The 22,480-nt window shown below is 34.9% G+C and overlaps 2 protein-coding genes across 2 annotated transcripts in view; one reads left to right on the top strand and one right to left on the bottom strand.

Annotated features, from left to right (window-relative positions):
• Positions 1-4,942: 4,942 nt before the first annotated feature.
• LOC108734036 lies at positions 4,943-6,325 on the top strand. Its single transcript, XM_018465420.1, has 3 exons — positions 4,943-5,141; positions 5,861-6,033; positions 6,128-6,325. Exons 1-3 carry the CDS (start codon positions 4,943-4,945, stop codon positions 6,284-6,286), a joined length of 531 nt encoding a protein of 176 aa, XP_018320922.1. The 3' UTR covers positions 6,287-6,325.
• A 7,558-nt stretch (positions 6,326-13,883) lies between these two features.
• The window catches only part of LOC108734033 (muscarinic acetylcholine receptor DM1), a 32,519-nt gene continuing 23,922 nt past the window's right edge, over positions 13,884-22,480 (bottom strand). The window contains exons 6-9 of the mRNA XM_018465419.1: positions 20,654-20,847; positions 17,210-17,548; positions 16,924-17,155; positions 13,884-14,246 (exon numbers count right to left, since the gene is read on the bottom strand). Of these exons, the coding sequence (XP_018320921.1) occupies positions 14,085-14,246; positions 16,924-17,155; positions 17,210-17,548; positions 20,654-20,847 (927 nt within the window). The 3' untranslated portion in view covers positions 13,884-14,084. The remainder of the gene's footprint in view (positions 14,247-16,923; positions 17,156-17,209; positions 17,549-20,653; positions 20,848-22,480) is intronic.

The raw sequence follows: 22,480 nt of genomic DNA, 5'->3' as shown, positions 1-22,480 counted from the left end.
ACAAACAAAAATAGTTAACAGATTCCATTTTTCATCTTTGTTTACGTATTTATCAATAATTTAGTTTAAGAACAGTATTAAGTAATAGATAATTACAATAACAGTGGCGTCTACTGCGCCATTTGTAGTATTTTCTAAAACGCACTGTTAAGACAACAGGTAAAAGTTGGTCTGTGTTCTGTCGGAGGTGCCTGCGACGCGCTGATGAGATCCAAAAAGATCGAAATCGCGATCCGCGTCTGGCAGTTTCGACAGAATACAGACCACTTCGAATTATTTTATTCGATTAAGCTAACGTGCCTATCACGTTGAGGTTGGCTACGTCGGGATTCGTTTTCAGCAAGTAGATATTCACACAAGTGGACCTTGTTAGAGCATACGTAATCCGAAAATGTAGCATCGTGCTGCAGATGGTGTTTACTGCGCCATTTGTGGTATTTTCTAAAACGCACTGTTAAGACAGCAGGCAAAAGTTGGTCTGTGTTCTGTCGGACCTGCTTACGACGAGCTGATGAGATCCAAAAAGATCGAAATCGCGATCCGCGTCTGGCAGTTTCGACAGAATACAGACCGCTTCGAATTATTTTATTCGATTAAGCAAGCTAACGTGCCTATCACGTTGAGGTTGGCTACGTCGGGATTCGTTTTCAGCAAGTAGATATCCACACAAGTGGACCTTGTTAGAGCATACGTAATCCGAAAATGTAGCATCGTGCTGCAGATGGCGTTTACCGCGCCATTTGTAGTATTTTCTAAGATTTTCAATTTATTTTTCTGTTCTATTTCTATTGAATAATGCTCTAAGCCCTGGAGGTGTGAAAGTTTTATCAAAATGTATTTAATTAATAGCTTTTATAGACTAGAAGAAAACTGTTTTTGGGCGAGAAACGTATGGGCTTCATGGAGCTTCTATCAATGATATAAAATTTTCTTTTGATCTCATAAAAAGGAGATATTTAAAGGCTCTTTAAAAAGCCATCGATATGTGTTGGTTTCTCATTCCGATATAAGTAAAATACTTGTGTACGGTTGGACAATTCGACCAATATAAAGATGTCACTTATTCTGGCCGAATGTGGCTGATGAATGGTCGCGAAGACAGTCTTTTCCACGCACCGTTGGATTTCTGATCGGCGTGTCTTTTACAATTTGCTGTTTCGTAGTCAATTTATGTCCCATGTATTATCTCTGCTCATAAAATTCCGTATCAACTTTTTGTCTACGCTTACGATTATGTTTTTTTTTTTACTGAAAGGGTGGTCCCATCTTCCATACCTTCGAGAAAATTGTATTTACATCGGCTTTTGGCGAATTCGCTCGCTTTCTTAAAACTTATTGTTGTTTGGTACATTTTATAATCTTCATAGCGATAACACATAAAACTGCATGATCGGGAAACAATAAAGATTGATAAGAGTAAGCTTAGCATTAGGATATTTTATAGGGTTGTTCGGAAAGTCATTTCGTTTTTTCCCGACAGAGGATTTNTGGATAAGAATTAATGCTGTATTGCTTAAAATCGCTTCGTAAATAAGCCATTATTTCTCGTAAAAAGTAAAGGATAAAAAATGGTTATTGTGGGTTATCCCTAAGAGATAGACGTATACCATCCCGGATTCTTTTGTAGACCTTTTTAAGGTGTACAATACTGTAGTACATTATTTTGGTCTATCTCGTAAGGTTCAGCCAGCATTTGCAATGTAAGCGCAAAAAATGTGTTTATTTATGACATGACATTAGAAACCTCTAAAATTATTAGTGTTTCTCTACTATATTATGCATGTATTATAGATATAAACCTTCCTCTTGAATTACTCTATCTATTTAAAAAAACCGCATCAAAATCCTTGACGTAGTTTTAAATATTTAAGCATACATAGGGACAGACAGCGAAAAGCAACTTTGTTTTATACTATGTAGTGATGCTTAATTGGGCAAATTATTTGTGTGTTTTATGAGAAAACCATCATAGGGTCGTCAGTCCTAAGACTGACTGGACACGCACCTTCACTCTATCCTATCCTGAGCTAAATCTTCGCATTTCCCTAAAACTAGAACATCCCACATCTTAAACTTTTTCTATATCAAACTATTCTCCAAAAGTAGTTTGTTTAGTTTATTATTTCTCTTGTCATATTATTTTCCATCTTTCTCTAGATATCCATTAAAGGTTTCAATTTAAATGTAGCTTTTGAAGAAGAAGGACGTTTGTAAATACTTTCAATAACATTGAAATTTGATTTAATTTAATTAAAAATCTTTTGTACGTACATGACGTCATGTTCCGCAGTAATATTATAATGTTGCTTTTCACTGAAATTGAATGGTTGGTTTTAGCTTAGCAGCGAATTTTTATGAATGTAAACATTAGTGTGCGCCTGCCCCAAGTCGTCTATGCATATTACCATTTACCCTTTTATTCAAAACAAAACGTCAGTGAATTTGTGCTGGTCTGGGGGCGCGATTAAACTCTTTCAAATTGTTTCCTACATTTCCTAAAGAAAAAAGAATGGTGGCAATATTAAAAACTAGGTAAACAAACTTAGGGTTTGGTCTGAGTGAAGGAATTCAAATTCGAAAATTTAGACATTCAGTAATTCCAATAGGTTCTACTTTAGTGTGCGTTTTTCATTTCCACAAAAAAAAAAACGAAATGACTTTCCGAACAACCCTATAGTTTAGTCAACAGAATCTATTCATTGAGAGCTAAAATGATCTATATACAAAAGAAGAAATGATTTATATAATTTACCTGATCTAGCGTAATTCGTTTGTTCTTAAAATCAGGTAAATAAGCCTAAGGTTTGGTCAGAGTGATGAGGAATTCAAATACGAAAATTTAAAAATTCGGCAACTCCGATACTATTTTTTCTACAACTACAATTATAATTGCGACAAGAGCCTAAGGTTTGGTATGAGTGAAGAGGTACTCAAATCCAAAAACTTAGAGACGGATTCTAGCAACAAGTGTGATAATTATAAAAAAAGGTAAACAAACCTAAAGTTTGATCTGAATGAAGACGAATTCAAATTCGAAAATTTAGACATTCAGTAATTCTAATAGGTTCTACTTTAGTGTGCGGTCTACCGAAAAGTGTGGCAATTTTAAGAACAGGTAAACAAACTTAGGNGAATGTAAACATTAGTGTGCGCCTGCCCCAAGTCGTCTATGCATATTACCATTTACCCTTTTATTCAAAACAAAACGTCAGTGAATTTGTGCTGGTCTGGGGGCGCGATTAAACTCTTTCAAATTGTTTCCTACATTTCCTAAAGAAAAAAGAATGTAACTAAAATTGTAAGTATTTTAACATCTAATTGGAATCTAATAATTAAAATCTGCCGTCTCCTTTTAAAAAGAAAAATATCAAAGTTCTTTTTATTAAAAAATTTCTGGTGTTTATCCTGTAGATGATACGAAGAAATGCATTTTTTATATTTTAGTTAGTGTCAAACGTGCTAGTAAAAAGTGTTTTCTAATCAAAACCTTTTATCAATAGAACTTGAGAACTCGCTGAAGGAAATGCTACATATTTATCCAAAAAGGGGTAACTAGCTCTTCAAACATAAAAATAAAATAGAATCGGATAATTCAATTGATTAATAAAATACACTTAAGTGTTGTTTTGAGCTGCTATTTAGTTTTTTTTTTACTTTTGTAGTCACGATAGTCCAAAAAATAGTTAATTACCCTGCGTATTCATAGCTCATCATTATTGACCCTACTTTCCCATAAAGCAACTCTTAATGAACGTATCATGTAATAAAAACGTGTGGACCCTTACGACATAATTAAAACATGAACGAATGGAATTAAAAAGACGTAATGTGCCCTATTATTATTAATATTGGTTATATTCTTGTTTCTAGAAATTGTCATACAGTTCATGAGTTTATTTTCTTGAACTAAAACTGCAAAGAAACTTAAGATCTAAAAATTTCCGCATCAAAAAATTGTGTTAGAATTTTTGTGTTGTATGATTATTTTAGATTATCGCGACGAATTGTCATTGTATTAAGTACCTAATATTAATACTTGAAAATTTGTTTAGAAGTACCGGATATAATGAATCATTTTTTTCGATTTCCTAAGATCACATTTTCATCGAAACATGTCACTATACGACACCCTGTCACGCTTTAACACACAAATTTAAATCGACTTAAACCACTGTAAAGAACGAAATCTACGTGTTAAATATTTGTAGATTGACTTAAAATGATCTGAAATTATAATTTATCACCACTGAAGTTGCGAAAACAAATGATTTAAATCAGTGTAAAAAGCGATATTAGTCCAAATTTGAAAATTGGTTAAAAGTGACACTTTTATCTTAAAAAATTGGTTGGGACCAATGCAAGTAGCGAAACTTTGGGCTTCTAATTTTGAAAATTGCTTAAAGAGGACCCAAAATTATGAATCACTGCCTTCGATTTCACAAAAGTGCATTTTCGACAGCACACATGGACATGTCACCTCACACCCTGTCGCCCTTATATCACACAAATTTGAATTGGTTTCAACTAGTGTAAAGTGTTAAATTATAGAAGTCCAAATTTGAAAATTGGTTAAACAGGACCAAAAATTATGAACTACTTCCTCTGATTTCTCAATAACACACTTTCATCAAAGCATATATGTCATCTCCCGACACCTTATCGTACATGTAGAATGAATGAAGTTTTTTGCGTCCAGAAAATTGGTCAAAAAGTACCAGAAATTACGAGTCATTTCTTTCGACATAAACCTATTTTTTTAAAACTCATGTTACCTTATCCCCGCGACACCCTGTCAAGCCAATATCATAGAAAATCACTTTAGACAATTTACAATTAAAAACACATGAGAACACAAAGAGAGATATACCAAGAACATGTTACATTACAACTCATTTACATGTGCCTACATTACGATTTTGATTATATTTTAGGTTATAAAGGAATGGGTTGTTCTGCAGCAAAAAATGTTACTATTGAACCCTTAAATGGGCATGCAGTTACAACAGATAGCAATTTATCGAGAAAAAATTCAAAGGCAAATCCCGTTATTACCAAAACTTCGTCCGATCCTCCTTTAGAAAGTGAAGAACCACAGACCGAAGTTTTAGAAAATATCACCATGAATAATGTACAAGAAACAAGTGAGTGCAAAAGTTTCGAAAACATATTTGGAAGAGCTTAACGTTTCTTAATTAAAGCCAAAATAGTTTATATCTATCAAAAATAATTAGGTTATTATTATTTGCTTTCCTTTTTTGTTCATATTGTCTCTGTTTCTCCCATTCTATGTCGATATTATTGAAGGTAAACAGAGCAGGTTGCGGCAGAGCAATTTTCAAGTACAATAAATAATTAATAAGCTACCAAGCCCTCGGCGTTTGTTCACGCGTTTCAATGTTTAGCCTATCATTACCGACTGTTTTGGTTCATAAAGTACTAATCGATTTGTTCAACAATCAAAACAGAGTAAAAAGGACTTCACCTGATCAATTTATTTCATAATTGATTTCGTTTACCTTTTCTTATCGTTCAAGTATTGTTCGGATTCGTACAAAAACGAAAATTTGACATTTGAGACATTGGAAAAACAAATCATGGTTTTGGTCATTTTATATGTATGAAGAAATATCTAAAAAAATCTCCTGCTTCTACAAAAGCTGTTCTTGCATGTTTGTATAGTCATCACGAGTGTATGTGCGATGTAATACATGTAATGTTTATATAAGAATGTGTAACACAACACCCCACCCCCTACTTGCTTTCGCCTTAGAATTCCCGTTAATCCTTATTTTGAATCCTTTTCGCGCTGATAAGAAATTTATTGAAATATTCGCCTTTTTATACAAAATTTAATTTTTAGCAAACGGGTTATCTTTTGATATCGCCTTTCAAGAAGACGATAAGGATGACAGTATAATAAAAAAGCATCCCCCAAAAAGGTTGCAAAAATTTGAAGAACCGCCCGTAGCCAATCCAGTCTCTTTGGAGCAATTGAAAGAAAAATTGGACGAGGCGGAAGAAAGGAGACAACAGGTTAATTAATTAAATTATTTTTAAAACTACCCAAAAAATCGCCTATTTTTTATTTAGTAATAAGGTTGGTTATATCAATTTAAACTGTTTGCAGATATTACAGCAAAGAATGGAATCTGCAAGAAATTCTTTTCGGAAACAATCGAGCATTTATTCAATCGACGAAGTCGACATGCAAAAACTTATAGTTCCTGAGGAAGTACACGGACAAATGAGCGAAACGGTCGTCTATTCAGAAAATTCGCACCACTGATGTAACAAATTAGACGACCACAATATAAATTTTTATACCTTAAATGTACATCACATAATTCCGTTCAATAAAATTATAAAGCTCTTTATATAAAAATATTAGTGATACCTACTAATGTAGGTACGTGCCTACCTGATCTCTGTCAAAGGATTATCTATTACCAAAATCTTTATTTATTCGTAAAGGGTCCTCAATAAAAAAAAGTCATTTCTATGCTCGCGAACGGCTAATTTAGAAATTCGAAAAAGATTGTTAAAGGTGTATGTTTGGAGCGCGACGCTGTATGGGTGCAAAATATGGACGATGGGCGTGCCAGAAAAAAAAAGGTTAGAAGCGTTCGAAATGTGGTGTTACAGGTGAATCATGAAGATATCGTGGATAGAGAAAGTTAGAAATGAAGAGGTATTAGAAAGAATAGGAGAACAGAGGACTCTGTGGAATTCAGTAAAAACTAGCTTGGTAGGATACCTTCTTAGGCATGAAGATCTAGTCAGAGACATATTAGAGGCAGAAACAGGAGTTAGAAGGGGTAGAGGTAGACCTAGATTAGATTACTAAGGATGTGGGTTGTTCTAGTTTTCGGGAAATGCGAAGATTAGCTCAGGATAGGAAAGAGTGGAGGTGCGTGTCCAACCAGTCTGAGGATTGACGATCCTATGATGATGATGATAGGGTCCTGACTTGAATAACTTACATGGAACTCCTTAAAGTTTTTGTCAAATTATAAAATCCTATTATACAAATCCTATGATACCTTGATTTGCATCATATAGGTTAATCTCATAAGGACCCTGAGATACGTTCCACGTAGGATACTGTAGTCAGAATTATTCTAAAGCATCCCGATCTGCCTCTCATAGGTTCCTTTATTTAGCACCCTACAAAACACTCCAATCTGCCCCTTATATAGATTAACCTGTTCTTATCAGGGTCCTATAAGTTGGTCCGATCCGAATAGATGTATTTGGGTCGTTATATAAGTGAGTACATGATTCGGTCCTGATCAAAATTTCTTATTTGAGCCCTAATATATCAGCTGGGTTTCTTGATTCGATTAGGATCCCAGCTTTACATATTTTCTATTCGGGTCATTTAGATACTTAATTGAACACCTTCATTAAAAATTGCCAAAACAACGTAAACAAATCTAAATATTAAAGAAAAATGACTTACACATAATAACTGCAGCCATTTTGCTACCAACAAATGTCTTCAATCGAAAGAAATTATCACCTTTTTGTTCATCACTATTGTAAGATTATTATCGCACATAAATAAAAGTACAGTATCCCGTTTTGACACCATAATCCTAGTACCCGCGAACGTAAAGCACTAAATACCAAAATTTTAATTATATTTAGTAAAATCGATCATAATGGTTTCACTATCGATCCCGTAAACAATAACCTTAAATCTGCTCGACCGCGGTCACCTACTTCGTTTTCGCATTTTTTGCCAATGTATAATTCTGTAGTATATTAAAATTGTTATTTATAATTATAAATAAACATAAAAGATTATTTAAAACTGTATTAAACGTATTTTAGATCTATAAACTGCTTAAAAAGGGACTAATTTCACAAACAAATGCGATCACAAAGTAAGTGCTTCTACATTAATGACATTTACATACGTAGTACGCAGACTCTTCTCTGTTGTTCTCATGGCTCACTTAAGTAACTTTTAATTTGCTTAAAGAAATACAAGGAATTTATTTAGAAAATTATCAGTTGGAAAACAAATTAAACAAATGCATTAATTTAGCATTTGAATTACTTTTATTTAATATTGCATTTGTCTGATTGTATTATTTAATTTTTTAATTACTGACACAAAGAAATGTATATAAACTTTGTTGAGTTAAAAGAAAAGCAAATAGGGAGAGGAATTCGTACTGGGCTGATACACTGTTATAAAAATAGACCACTAAATATATTTTAAAATCAATTATTACTGAAAAATAACTTACATTTGATGACTCCAGCCGGTCTGATATTAATTATTGATTACAATCGTCAGAAATCATTGATACAGTTCATAAAACAAACGCAGTTCATCACTATTATTGTCAAATAACCGCACTCAGACAATAATAATGTATCTATTTCGAACTAAAACCCGATAAAACAAATTTTTGTTCACCACCATTATAGTCATGTTCCCGAACAATCTGGACGGCCACGGTCACCTCATTCGTTATCGCATTTTTTATGTTTTTACTTTGTGTATGTAAATTGTACCTACTTTATAATGATATCAATACACAAAAGAATATTAAAGGTTACATATAAACACGTATTTGATTTATAAATTAGTTAAAAACAAATTAATTGCACAAGAAATGCGATCACGAAAGACTAATGACAGTTAGTAGGTGGGAGGTTCATAGAGCTCTGTTGTTTTCCAGGCTCACTTAGTTAAGTGTTTATACAAAAATAAAATGAAAAGAAAAGAGAAAGTGCTAATTTTTGCAAATTAAAGTAAAAATCATTTTTAAACAGTTTTTGAAATGAATTATTTGATAATATTAATAAAAATAATGATAATTAAAAATAATACAGCAGATATTTATAAAATAAAATAAAACGCTGGTGTGAAAAATAACAAAGTTGTTTAGGAAGAATATTTTATTGTATGCAGGATAAAATGTTGAGAGAGAGACACTAAGAAAGTACTTAATTGTGTTTTAATAAATTATGATTATACTTATACCGCTTTTTCTCATGGTAAAGTAAAATTAGAAATTTATTTAAACCTATTTTATTAGTTAATCATTTTTTATACAATTCTTTTTAACAGTTATTTATAATACCCGTAAACTTTTCATTTGATTTATTTGGGATTTAATAAATCTCTTTGTTTAATTCATATATAAAACAACATTTTATTTATAAACATAATTTACAAACCACTATACGTAAATAGTGGACATGATAAATATTACAAAGTCTTTTTCTGTTTTTACATTTAAATTGTACCTAATGTGCGTTAAAAGTGACATCGATTCCTATAGATATAATTACAATTAGTACGTACAATGAAAAAAGTACCATTATGCAAGCAGATTTACTAAAAGGTGCTAACTTTATCCAGCACCGCTGCTATTTACTAAAGAGTGGAAAGGAACCGTTCAACTTTTCTATAAAGTGCAACCTTTAATTGTTGCCAAAACTCAAAACAATTGTTTTAAAATGACATTACTATCAGTTGTTGCCAAAACAATTGTAAATAACATCGCAATAATCCAAACAATGCTAGTCATGACTCAACAGTTTTAAGTGCAATTGCTGCCAATTATTGCCAAAAGAATTACCACTCTGTAGCAAAAGAATCAGCACCAAACAATACTAGTCGTTGCTCAATTGTTTTAAAGTGCCATTACTATTAGTTGTTGCCAAAACAATTGGCACTGTGTTACAACAATGCTAATCGAGGCTTAACTGTTTTAAAGTGGTATTGCTGACAATTGTTGGAAAAACAATTGGCACTCTGTAGTAAATGACATCGCTACAACCTAAACAATAGGAGAAATTGCTCAAATGTTTTAAAGTGCCATTGCTGTCAGTTGTTACCAAAACAATCGGCACTCTGTAGTAAATGGTACCGCTACTACTCAAACAATGTAATCGTTGCTCAATTGTTTGAAAGTGCCGTTACTGTCAGTTGATACCAAACCAATCGTCACTCTGTAGTAAACGATATCGTTGCAATCTATTATTTTATAGCATCATTTTTATCAATTGTTACCGAACCAGTTACGACTCTGTAATAAATAGCATCGCTGCAATAGCATGTTGGTACTAGCACTCATAATTAATTTTAGTGAACCTGCTTGATAGAATTATGTTTAGCTTAAGTCTACAGCACACTTAATTTAGGATTTATTTCTTATCAATATTATGAATTACTTCTTCGATTTCTTGTTTTACTCTTAATTTTCTGCTCCGAACTACAAAGATATCAGTGACGACAAAAACAATTTTATCAAATGTAAAATAAATATCTAAAATTTGTTGGTATTTTAAAAAAATATTCTTCTTTTATAGCACTATCTAATTAGTTGTTTATGTTACTATAAAGTGATTTACGAAGTAAACATATTCTTTGTCCTCTGTTACAAAAATTGTTTGACACGCCACTGACCTTTTCAAATCTCTTAGTACAGTGTTTTGGTGTAAATTGTACATTAGCACACGAGGAAATTGTGACCTGGAAAGAAACTCCGAAAGACTGAAGTTTTGAAGGCAATCTTTAATCTTTCAAAGCATTTTTAAGGCTTAATTAAGGCGTTCAAACCGAAAAAAAAAAGAAACCTTAATTAGAATTAATTAAAAATTAAATTTGTAGTAAGTACGTATAAAATGATCTGGTAGCAAAACTGATAAAACTGCGTACGACAAACTAAATTCGTTGTAAAATATTCCATGCATCATCAATTCTTTTTATTAACTTTTAATGGACAGTATCACCTTTAACTTAACTTCTTATATCCAAATATTCATATTTAAAGGAACTACAACTATATGATCATGTTAGAGATCAATAATCAATCAATCAATCATTCGTTATATTATTAAGTAACAGCATAATTTTTGCTTTTTAAATTACAAAGAAATTCTAGGTACTCCTACGAAAAATATGTAGGTACCACAACAAAATGAATGACCTTGTTTTACATCAAGGCATTCTAGGTTTATTAAATGAATTTCCGACTTACTTTTTGTCAAAATTAAAAAGTTTTAAAATTAAATAAGAGTTTTTTTCCAGTACAACAAGTCAACACATTTTATATTGCGTTTATAATATTGTCATTACAGAAATGATGATAAAGTCAAAGTTCTTATCGTGTGGGTTATATATTTTTACCATTAAAGTCAATCATATCGGTAAGAAAAATAATTTGGACCAAGAAGACCCAACAGACATATAATTTTCTGGGGTTGTATAAAAATTTTTTCATTAACAGTTGTCCATTTTGTCACTTCAGCGATTTACAGTAACAACTTTTGTCAATGAGAAGTCAATAATTGTCCTCTCTTTTTCTTTTTTTTTCCCCAATCAATATCCAAAGCTATATGTTCGAAATAATCAAATATTTTTATAGTAGTTACGCATTTTAATTATTTGATTCATATAGTTGGTGACCTTTGCACCCGCACGACAAGACCGCATTGAACCATATCTCTGGGACACATTAATTAATTAATAGCAAAACGTATAAAACCTTTCCATAACTAAATATGCATTTAATGGGGTAATAACATTTTCAAAAAACGTAACAACGCCTTTCATGAAACAGCCGCCGAATTATTTTTTAGGAGTAGTTCTAATTTAAATAACAACGTTAATTAAAATAAGAGTAATTACATATCTATTAAAATGTCTTTTAAAGCATTGCAAAAATTTATTATTGCTTTAGGTAAACAAATAATACTGTTAAATGTTGTAGTGAACATTCAAATGTATGGTGATTAATAATTTTCAGGTGTGATCTTCCGTACTTGTCGAGTAATCTATTATTACATTAGAAAAATTACAATAATTGGGCATAGGAAAATGAAGACAGTGCTAGTTACCGTATTGTGATTACCAAAACGGTCTTATGCACATTGTTACATGTTTGCTGCTCCTGTTTTTCGTTTTGTTGTGTTGTGTGTTTTTGATAACCACAATAATTTTAGTTGTCTATGACTTGGCTAAAAGTTACTTCCACCTATTTCCTTATTAATAGCAAAATGATGGAAGACAGCCTTTTATTCATAATTTAATACTGATTTACTTTTCAATAACACTGAGATTGAAACTAAATTCCTTTTTATCCGTGTGTACCACCATAATTAATGTCTCATATTATTTTTTACGAGGTTTGTCTTATTAAAATTGTCAAATTTAGTCGTGCTAAAGTCGATGGGTTAATGTTTTCTATGATTAGATAATATAACAAAAAATAGCAGTACTTATGCTAATTTTACTTTTAATCAATTTCAAGTTCATATCACCACCCTGAACTCCTTTCTTTAAACTATACTCACATTGAGATATTCAAAATTTAATTTTAAATTTACTTGTCCTCACACTACGTTTTCATGATGAGACACAGATGAGCACGCATGAGCTAACTGCGAGACGTAGAGGAGTCCTGAAAACATCGAATTTGACATACGAAGCTTTGCCCACATCAGATTGAAATGTTTAATTTTAAGTTCACTTGTCCTCATTAGACAGACAATACGTTTTCGTGATGAGTTATAAATGAGCAAGCACGAGCTAACTACGAGACGTAGAGGAGTTCTGAAAACACTGAATTTGACATATGAAGACTTTACCCACATTCGATTGAAATATTTAATTTTAAGTTTACTTGTCCTCATTAGACAGGCAATACGTTTTCATGATGAGTAATAAATGAGTACGCATGAGCTATCCGCCAGACGCAAAGGAGTTCTACTAAAAACACTGAATCTAATATATAAAGACTTTACCAACATTAAACTCAAACATTTAGTTTTAAATTTACTTGTTTTCATGAGACAGACAGTACGTTTTCTTAATGAGTCATGGATGAGCACGTATGAACAGACCAGAAGAAGTAAAGGAGTCTTAGAAACATCAAATCTGACGTATGAAAACCATGCTCTCATTAAGATCAAATATTTAATTTTAAACGTCATTGTTCTCATGAGATACACAATACGTTTTCATAATGAGTCATAAATGAGCACGCATGAACAGACCACAAGACGTAAACGAGTCCTAAAGACATCGAATCTCACGTATGAAAACCATGCTCTCATTAAGATCAAATATTTAATTTTAAACGTCATTGTTCTCATGAGATATACAATACGTTTTCATAATGAGTCATAAATGAGCATGCATGAACAGACCACAAGACGTAAACGAGTCCTAATGACATCGAATCTGACGTATGAAAACCATGCTCACATTAAGATCAAATATTTAATTTTAAACGTCATTGTTCTCATGAGATACACAATACGTTTTCAGTAATGAGTCATAGATGAGCAAGTATGAGCTAACTGTGAGACGTAAAGGAGTTTTGAAAACATCGAATTTAACAAATGAAAACTTCGCCCAATTGTCCACATTAAATATTTAATTTTAAATTTACTTGTTCTAATGAGACAGACATTACGTTTTTATGACGAGTCCTTAATGAGCACGTATGACCTAACCGAGGGTCCTGAAAACATTGACTCTGATGGAGATGAAGACTTTATCCAACTTAGAATAATAAAAATGCCCAGTTATCGATTTTAGGGTGGTGAAACGGTTTGTAAAAGCGTGGTGCACACAGATTTTCAGTATTTTCTAATTCGTTATTGGTCGTCTTTCCAATATAGAAACATTAATATTACTTTTATTTTCACTATAACTAACACACAGCCGCTATATTTATAATATTCATATAAATATCATTATAAATTATTATTATTTTTTTATTTTATTACACTAGTCCACCATGCACGATTGGAACACTTTTTGAGCGATATACACAAAAGGAATACTTCAATATCAAATATTTTTTTAAATTCAATTAAGTACATAATATGTTACGTACATACGTACTCATGTACTATGTTTGTAGATTTGTTTTTGAGTCATAGGTACACAAAAATCAATCCCATCGCGCTACGGAACAGGGCCGGCTTAGGTCGCCGAATGTCGTTTTTGTTGTTGGCACAAGAGAAATACGTTACAATTTTTTATTTTACGAAACGAGGGGCATGGCCTACTCAGCGAAGTGCACCCTCAGGTCCATGCCCCCTCTGCGCTGCTAGTTGTAGAATCCCCTGTTCATTGCAGCCCTGTTACGGTTATGCCACTTGCACTGTAAAATTCTTAGGTAGGTACGTCGAAAACTTGCGTTACACAGGGCGTAACACATGGGGTTAATTGTCGAATTGATGTAACAAAGGTAGTAGAAAAAGTCCCACACCTGCACACAATATTCACTGTTCAATTCGTACCTGGTTATTTCAAAAAAATTAAACTCAAAAGGCGAGTAACGATATGACCTTTATTTGACCCCATAAGGTACATGCAGATCGTCTAGATATAAAAAAAAACTTTTGGGGGTTTCATTCCCACCAGCCAGTAATGCTGATGGGCGAGCAGTCCCTCCGGACTACGCCGGAAGGTAGGACCGAAGGCCCTCTTCAGTCTGCTTTCAGGAATCGTGGGAATGGGTGGGTGGTGGTTCGGGTGAGAAAGTTAAGATGGACGAAATGAAGACAGAAGAGAATGAAAGATTATCTGTGGAATATTACCTAATACCTCTTCATTTCTAACCTTCTCTATATATATTATTATATACCACCCCCCCCCCTCCGAGCTACCGACCCATCATCTAGATAGTAACCATTTTCCGCGGGCCTACTTCATCACTCTCACTTTTTATGAATAGGGATAAAGTCTTTAGACCTTTATTGGATCTCTCCCTACCTCCTCCAATCCCCATTACAACTACCCATAACAATACTAATTTGAAATCATTCTCTCGATTTTTTATTTACCCACTACAAACTACCTCAAATTAATTGTTGCCGTTGTCACACCCCCGCCGGGAATCGAACCCGACTCGACCTTTGGCTTTACTTTACTGTTGTCACCTTTCGTACCTTAGTGGTCAGAGCATCGGTGCGTAAAGCCAAAGATCCCNAAAAAAAAACTTTTGGGGGTTTCATTCCCACCAGCCAGTAATGCTGATGGGCGAGCAGTCCCTCCGGACTACGCCGGAAGGTAGGACCGAAGGCCCTCTTCAGTCTGCTTTCAGGAATCGTGGGAATGGGTGGGTGGTGGTTCGGGTGAGAAAGTTAAGATGGACGAAATGAAGACAGAAGAGAATGAAAGATTATCTGTGAAATATTACTGCCCCAGCATTTGCCTAAGTGATCCAAGGAAACAACAGAAAAACTTGGACCAAGGCAGACGGACCCGGAATCGAACCGGCGTCCTCCCGAATGCTAAGCAATGGTCTAAACTCGTCTAGATATCGATCTGTATATATATGGAAGATGTGCTCAATATTATTATAAGCATGTTTGAGATTTGGGGATGATAAACGTGGATGGTAGGCTGATGGGCGCGACGGAAAAGACAAAGTTATATGGTGACATGTGGATGATGAACCTACCATGACTGGAAACGAGAAAATGTTGGAGAAAATGTAGGAGAATTATAAAGGACACTGCGGAAGTCAACAATGGGGGTGGATAGACATGATAGTAGGGCACCATTAGCATGTTTTAGATTTGGGGATGATAAATGTGGATGGTGGGCTGTTAGGCGCGACGGAGAAGAAAAAGTTGAAAGCATTTGAGATATGGTGACATGTGGATGATGACCCTGCCATGACTAAAAACGAAAAAGTATTGGAGAAAACGTAGGAGAATTATAGAGGATACTGCGGAAGTCAACGATGGGGAAGGATAGACATGATAGTAGAACACCATTAGCAAGTTTTAGATTTGGGGATCATAAATGTGGATAGTGAGCTGATGGGCGCGACGGAGAAGAAAAAGTTGGAAGCATTTGAGATATGGTGATATGTGGATGATGAACAAACCATGACTAGAAACGAGAATGTGTTGGAGAAAATGTAGGAGAATTGTAGAGGTCACTGTGGAAGTCAACATGGGAAAGGATAGACATGATACTACTATCATAGACATGATAGTAGGACACCATTAGCACGTTTTAGATTTAGGGATGATAAATGTGGATGATGGGCTGATGGGCGCGACGGAAAAGAAAAAGTTGGGAGCATTTGAGATATGGTGAGATATGGATGATGAACCTACCATGTAGGAGAATTATAGAGGACACTATGGAAGTCAACGTGGGGAAAGATAGACATGATAGTAGGGCACCGTCTGAGAGATGGAGGACTACTTAGACCATAAAGTACCTATAGATCGTCCAGATATGATAGCTTACCTATCAATCTGTAAATGTATGAAAGATGTGCTCAATATTATTATTATTGGCCTGTTTTAGATTTGCGGATGATAAACGTGAATGGTGAGCTGGTGGGTGCGATGGAGAAGAAAAAGTTGGAAGCATTTGAAGTATGGTGACATTTGAATGATGAACCTACCATGACTAGAAACGAAAAAGCATTGGAGAAAAAAGGAGGACACTGTGGAAGTCAACATCTGGAAGGATAGACACCATCTGGACTATGTAGAGACATATTAGTTAGAGATACGGGATGTAGGTTTCGGGAAATGCAAATATTGGCTGAGAGAATACGAAATAGAGTACATGATGACGACAAAAATTTGAACATTTTCTGTCTACTATTTATGACCAAGAGTAAGTTGCTGTTCACCTCAACCAAATGGTCTGATGGGACCAAATAAAGGCACTACTGTTGCCTCTCCTTCGGGGAGAATTATAGTACAAAAAATAAATCCTGGATGCAGGGAGTAATTCTTAAGGTATGGTGGATTAAAAATTTATGAGTCTTGAAGTTGCTGTGTTTGAGAAAACTTTAGAAGATACCAGTATCACCAAATGACATCAATATCTATTTTGGTTCGAATTTTTCTCCATCACAAACATACCAAAATTGAACTTGAATGAATCAAATTAATAGAAATTGTCATATTTACCTGTGAAGGAATCTTCGCGCCGGGTGCCACCGGTTTTAGCAACACCAAAATATTGTATGGAGTCCAGGTGATTATAAAAGTTAACAGAATAGCTGATAAGGTTTTAGCAGCTTTTTTGTCGGCTTTCTTCTCAGTTGCCCGTTTCTTCTTTTTGGCTTGCGTTTTGGTGACGGTGGTTAGAAGCGTCTTCCCTCCCATTTGTTTAGGAATAATTTTAGCATTCAATGGAATTCTGCGAAACAAATTTATGTTCTACGTTCCCTATGAGTGCATTAAACGGATTTACCTAATGTCCGACACGGCCGATGGTCTTCTATTCAGATGATTTGCTTGGACGTACGGATAATCCATATCTCCAGCGGCGTGGGTTCGTAAAGGCCTCGGGATGTCTTCAGGAATCATTTTGATCGAAGGTGCTTCATTGGTGGGAGCACCCTCGTTAGTATCACCTGGAAGTCGAATTAGGATTGTGTAGATGCTGTCGTTTGAAATTGATCGTGTTCCTAGTCGATTGGCTACAGGCAAGCTTCGGGAATCTCGTGGAACCATCCTAGTTGGAGTCATGTTGGAATGAGACAATACTAAGTCCCTTTGAGGAACTGATAGACCCGCTACGTAAGGATCTCTGAAAATAGAATACGAAACACTTAGACATTATTTTTGGGTTTGATGGATGTGGTTCTGGATTTCTTTTTTTCTAGCTGACCCTCCGGTAGGGGTTGTACCTATTCCTGACGTTTCGCCTTTAATTATGAAAGGCAACTCAAGAATTATTCCTGTATGAAACACGTGATAGTGACAACAGGATTGAGACGTTTCGATTTCTGGCGTCACCAAGGGGGTGATTTCCAAATAATGAATATTTAGGAGTTCGTTGGTCAAACCTAAACTAGGACCTTTGATTGTAATAAATACACGCTTCCCAATAATAATTGTTTGGTGGCAATTTTCTCTGTAAATCCTTGTGTGTGAGACAGATTGAAATTTTTGGACTGATCCTTGAATTTTTTTCTAAACAAAGGGTGAAAAGAAGTTGATAGAAGAATTTCCCATTTTTTTTTTTCAAACAGAGAAGGATCGAAAATAAGCACTTCTGTTACATTTCGAATAATAGTCGGAATGTAGGTCAAAAGAATAAAATGTGTGGTCGGGACCGTGTACCTATACAGACCATTTTCGATTACATTTATTAGAAAAACATTGTGCAAGTAACGAATCGATTTTCTGTCTTTGTTGGGTCTATATACACATACTATATAATATATATATATTTATACGCAGATATATACACATATAAAAAACCTTTTATCGCTTGAAGTACCATTTATCTATTGGAAGTCACCGTTGAACGCAATCAAATTATCCATATAATGGGTGTTTAGTTGACACGCGCTTTCCTTCTCATGGTCATCTAGTGGCTACAGCCTTGTCCGACTGAAGTGCGCGGTTATTGCTAATCTCTCTCTGTCAACCCGCAACCACCCTTCCTGTGTATCCATACACGTGATATACTTTCGAACGACTAACCCGGATAAAAAGACTTCTTGCCATTTCTATAGTACATTACAAATCAGGAATTTTCATATGTACCTACACCCAAATATTTTACGTCGTTTTATTTTCTTATCACTGTCGTATAACGGACACGAAGAGACTAAGAATTCTGTTCGTTATAACCGGGTGTTCGTTATTAACGATTTTCATTAATGTCCTATTGCAAGAACAATACTGCATCAGTGTATTAAAATGTATTCCTATTGATTATTCAAAAGCTGTTAGTATTTTTGTCTGTCTGTCTCGCTGTCTACACGTGTTAATCTTCGAAACAACTGAACCGATTTTGATGAAACGTTAGGGTGATGAAAAGGGTGCTATCACGTGTATGTGTTTTAAACTGTTTATTAGTTACAACAATTGTATTTATTATTAATAGTTAGAAACAGTTTCACGTTGAATGAAGCCATTACCACACAAAAACTTAAGGAAACTGTCATAAACATTTATGTAACAGGTCAATTGAAAAGTCCCCGGCCTAAAATAGTAAAACACATTTTTTTTGCAAAATTCGTTTTTTTTATTCAACATAATTCTCTTCAAGGGTGATACACTGATTATAGCGATCCTCCAACTTTTCGATACCATTTTTGTAGTACGATTTGTCCTTTGCTTCAAAATAGGCTTCAGTTTCGGCGATCACCTCTTCATTCGACGAAAATTTTTTCCCAACGAGCATTCTTTTGATATCTGAGAACAGGAAGTAGTCGCTGGGGGCCAGATCTGGAGAATACGGTGGATGCGGAAGCAATTCGAAGCCCAATTCATGAATTTTTGGCATCGTTTTCACTGACTTGTGAGACGGTGCATTGTCTTGGTGAAGCAGGACTTTCTTTTTCTGCAAATGCGGTCGTTTCTCGGCGATTTCGTCCTTCAAACGGTCCAATAACGCTATGTAATAGTCGCTGTTGATGGTCCTTCCTTTTTCAAGGTAGTCAATGAAAATTATTCCACGCGCATCCCAAAATACAGACGCCATAACCTTGCCAGCCGACTGTTGCGTTTTTGCACGCTTTGGAGCGGGTTCATCGTGTGCAGTCCACTCCGATGACTGTCGATTGGACTTCGGAGTGAAATGATGGAGCCATGTTTCATCCATTGTCACATATCGACGCAAAAACTCGGGTTTATTACGCGTGATCATCTTCAAACACTGCTCTGAATCATCAACTCGTCGTTGTTTTTGGTCAAAAGTGAGCTCGCGCGGCACCCACTTTGCACAGAGCTTTCTCATACCCAAATATTCGTGAATGATGTGATGTATACGTTCCGTTGATATCTGTAGAGTGTCTGCTATTTCATTCAATTTCAATTTACGGTCATTCAAAATCATTTTGTGGATTTTTTTAATGTTTTTGTCCGTAACAGCCTCTTTTGGGCGTCCACTGCGTTCACCGTCTTCGGTGCTCATTTCACCACGTCTAAACTTAGCATACCAATCCTTGATGGTTGATTTTTCTGGGGCAGTGTCCGGAAATTCGTTATCAAGCCAAGTTTTTGCTTCAACTGTATTTTTTCCCTTCAAAAAGCAATATTTTATCAACACGCGAAATTCCTTTTTATCCATTTTTTTCACAATAACAAAAGTTGCTTCACTAAAAATGCTATAATTCACAAACTAATGATCCGACAGCCGTCAAATTTATAGACGCGTCTTTTGAAGGTTAGGACTAACTGAAAATCATATGGATTTAGTTCTGGTGCCGCCATCTATGTGTCAGGCCGGGGACTTTTCAATTGACCCTAGTACATTTTCGTGATGCTTTAGGTTTAACTCCTAATAATTTTGTTGTTAAACTTTCAAAGCTGCCGTCTGTCATTTTTAAGGTTTAGTTGAAATCTGTGTTGGGTTTTATGAGTACACCACCCTTAAAAGCCAAAAAGGAATAAACGGAAAAGGATTTGAATGTATTTTGATAAAGATTTTCCGAAGGAATCGGTAGTTTACCTATCCATTAGCTGCACAAACAGCTTGCGATTGACTAAGTACATACGTACGTATATATGCGTGTTGTTTGAACAAGCCTTCGAAGATGTAATGAAAGTTAGATCGAAACGGGTATTAACTATCCACTAAATGTCGCGAAAAGTTAAAGCACATCGATAAAATAACACACAGGGGTAGATCTTTGCTTATTGAACACAAATGTGGATAAATAAGCAGAGTTTATCTTACCTTATCATATTTAGCGAAGTACATCTAGAAACTGAACTTTGCACAGGAGTTTCAAGGGTCATTGGTGTAGAACAGCCGGGTGCGTGCTCACTGGGACTTTCATCCTCAGTATCACTATCTTCCCTGCCCGAATGCCACCACGCCACACACCAATCCCGGACGTTCCAAAACCAGGAGAACCATCCGACCCGTTTCTAAACATCAAAAGGAACTTCCATGACTATTATTTGGATACAAATCAAACGGAAGACAAACATGGCATGCAATCAACCACCAATTTAGCAGTTTAACTGACGTACAGTAATCAGTTGCTAATTCAGAAATCAATCTACTGATTTCTTACGCGCTGCAAGTATTGCAGCCACAATAGAATCCTATATTAATTGAAAGTTAACTATAAGAAGTTCAGTAATAATATAATATAAAAGATTGATTAAATATTCGTATTAACGTTTTATTTGCAGCAATTTTATGTTTTACAGTCGATCAGGTTTGATGGAAAAAATAAGCCGTTCGGTTTAGGATTGTATTTTTAAATATATTAGATATTGTAAACCGGAAATGATAAAAAGGAAACTGATGTAGAAGTTATGTTAATGACACATGTCTGATATAAATAGACACATGAGTTACGTAAAACGTTACAAAAAAGGGGAAAATGGAATATTTTTTGGGTATGAGCACCTTATGATGACGATGATATAGTTGGGACGTTCAGAATTGGCATAATCCGCAATAAAACTGTCGCTTTTACTTCTTTTTTTCAACATACTAACTAGACTAGAGCAATTGTTGACAGAACGACTACTTTTTACTCACGACAGACGTTGTATGATACGGAATATCGTAAACATAGAAAAGAGATGCCAGATTGGAATTGCAGCGGACACTAATGAAGAAAAAGGAATAACATTACACCAATTAATGTGTAACAGAAAAAGAAGCAGACAAGCAGAATTCGATTATCGGACTTTAAAGAAAGTTCAACATTCTTGTCCCAACTGTAGGTATTTGCGAACAGTAATCTAATCTAGGTCTACCTCCACCCTTCAAAACTCCTGCTTCTGCCTCTTATATGTCTTTGACTACACTTTCATGCCTTAGAAGGTGTCCTACCAACCTATCTCGTCAATTTTTTATTGACTTCCATGGAGTCCTCTGTTCTCCTATTCTTTTCAATACCTCTTCATTTTTAACCTTTTATATCCACGATATCCTCATCATACGCCTATAACACCACATTTCGAACGCTTCTAACCTTTTCTTTTCCACCGCGCCCACTGTCCATGTTTCGCATCCGAACAACGCCGTGCTCCAAACATACACTTTTAACAACCTTTTCCGAATTTCTAAATTAACCGTTCGAGAGCATAGAACTGACTTCTTTTTATTAAAGGCGACACGACCTTCCGCTATCCTCTGCTTTATATCCCTACTACTCCTTCCATCCTCACTTATCTGACTTCCTAGGTATCTAAAATGAGCCACTTCTTCTAATTTTTCTTCTCCTATCTTTATGCTCGCTCTTTCCCTACTTTTTCTTCCCTTGCATACCAGTATTTTAGTTTTACTTTTATTTATTTTCATACAGTACTGATCTGTCAGTACCGCTTGCATTTTATTTAAAGCTATCTCTAGCTTCTCCTTGCTAGATGCTAATACTGCTATATCATCTGTAAAGCTAAGCATACTAATTTTTTTCCCTTGCACATCTATCCCTACAGTTGTACTGTCTTTAATGATGTTGATGGCGTCTTCGATGTATAGATTAAAGAGTAGCGGTGACAGTGTGCATCCCTGCCTGACTCCCTTCCTAATATTTACTTC

The sequence above is a fragment of the Agrilus planipennis genome, unplaced genomic scaffold (assembly GCF_000699045.2).
Source record: "Agrilus planipennis isolate EAB-ADULT unplaced genomic scaffold, Apla_2.0 scaffold8, whole genome shotgun sequence".
Lineage (NCBI taxonomy): Eukaryota > Metazoa > Arthropoda > Insecta > Coleoptera > Buprestidae > Agrilus > Agrilus planipennis.
This window is presented reverse-complemented; position numbering and strand designations above follow the sequence as displayed.

Excerpts from the sequence above, each read along its gene's own strand:
- LOC108734036 (XM_018465420.1), top strand. The coding sequence starts at position 4,943 with ATGGGTTGTTCTGCAGCAAAAAATGTTACTATTGAACCCTTAAATGGG. Across the intron at positions 5,142-5,860 it reads GAATAATGTACAAGAAACAA|CAAACGGGTTATCTTTTGAT; the intron begins GTGAGTGCAAAA and ends TTTAATTTTTAG. Across the intron at positions 6,034-6,127 it reads CGGAAGAAAGGAGACAACAG|ATATTACAGCAAAGAATGGA; the intron begins GTTAATTAATTA and ends AACTGTTTGCAG.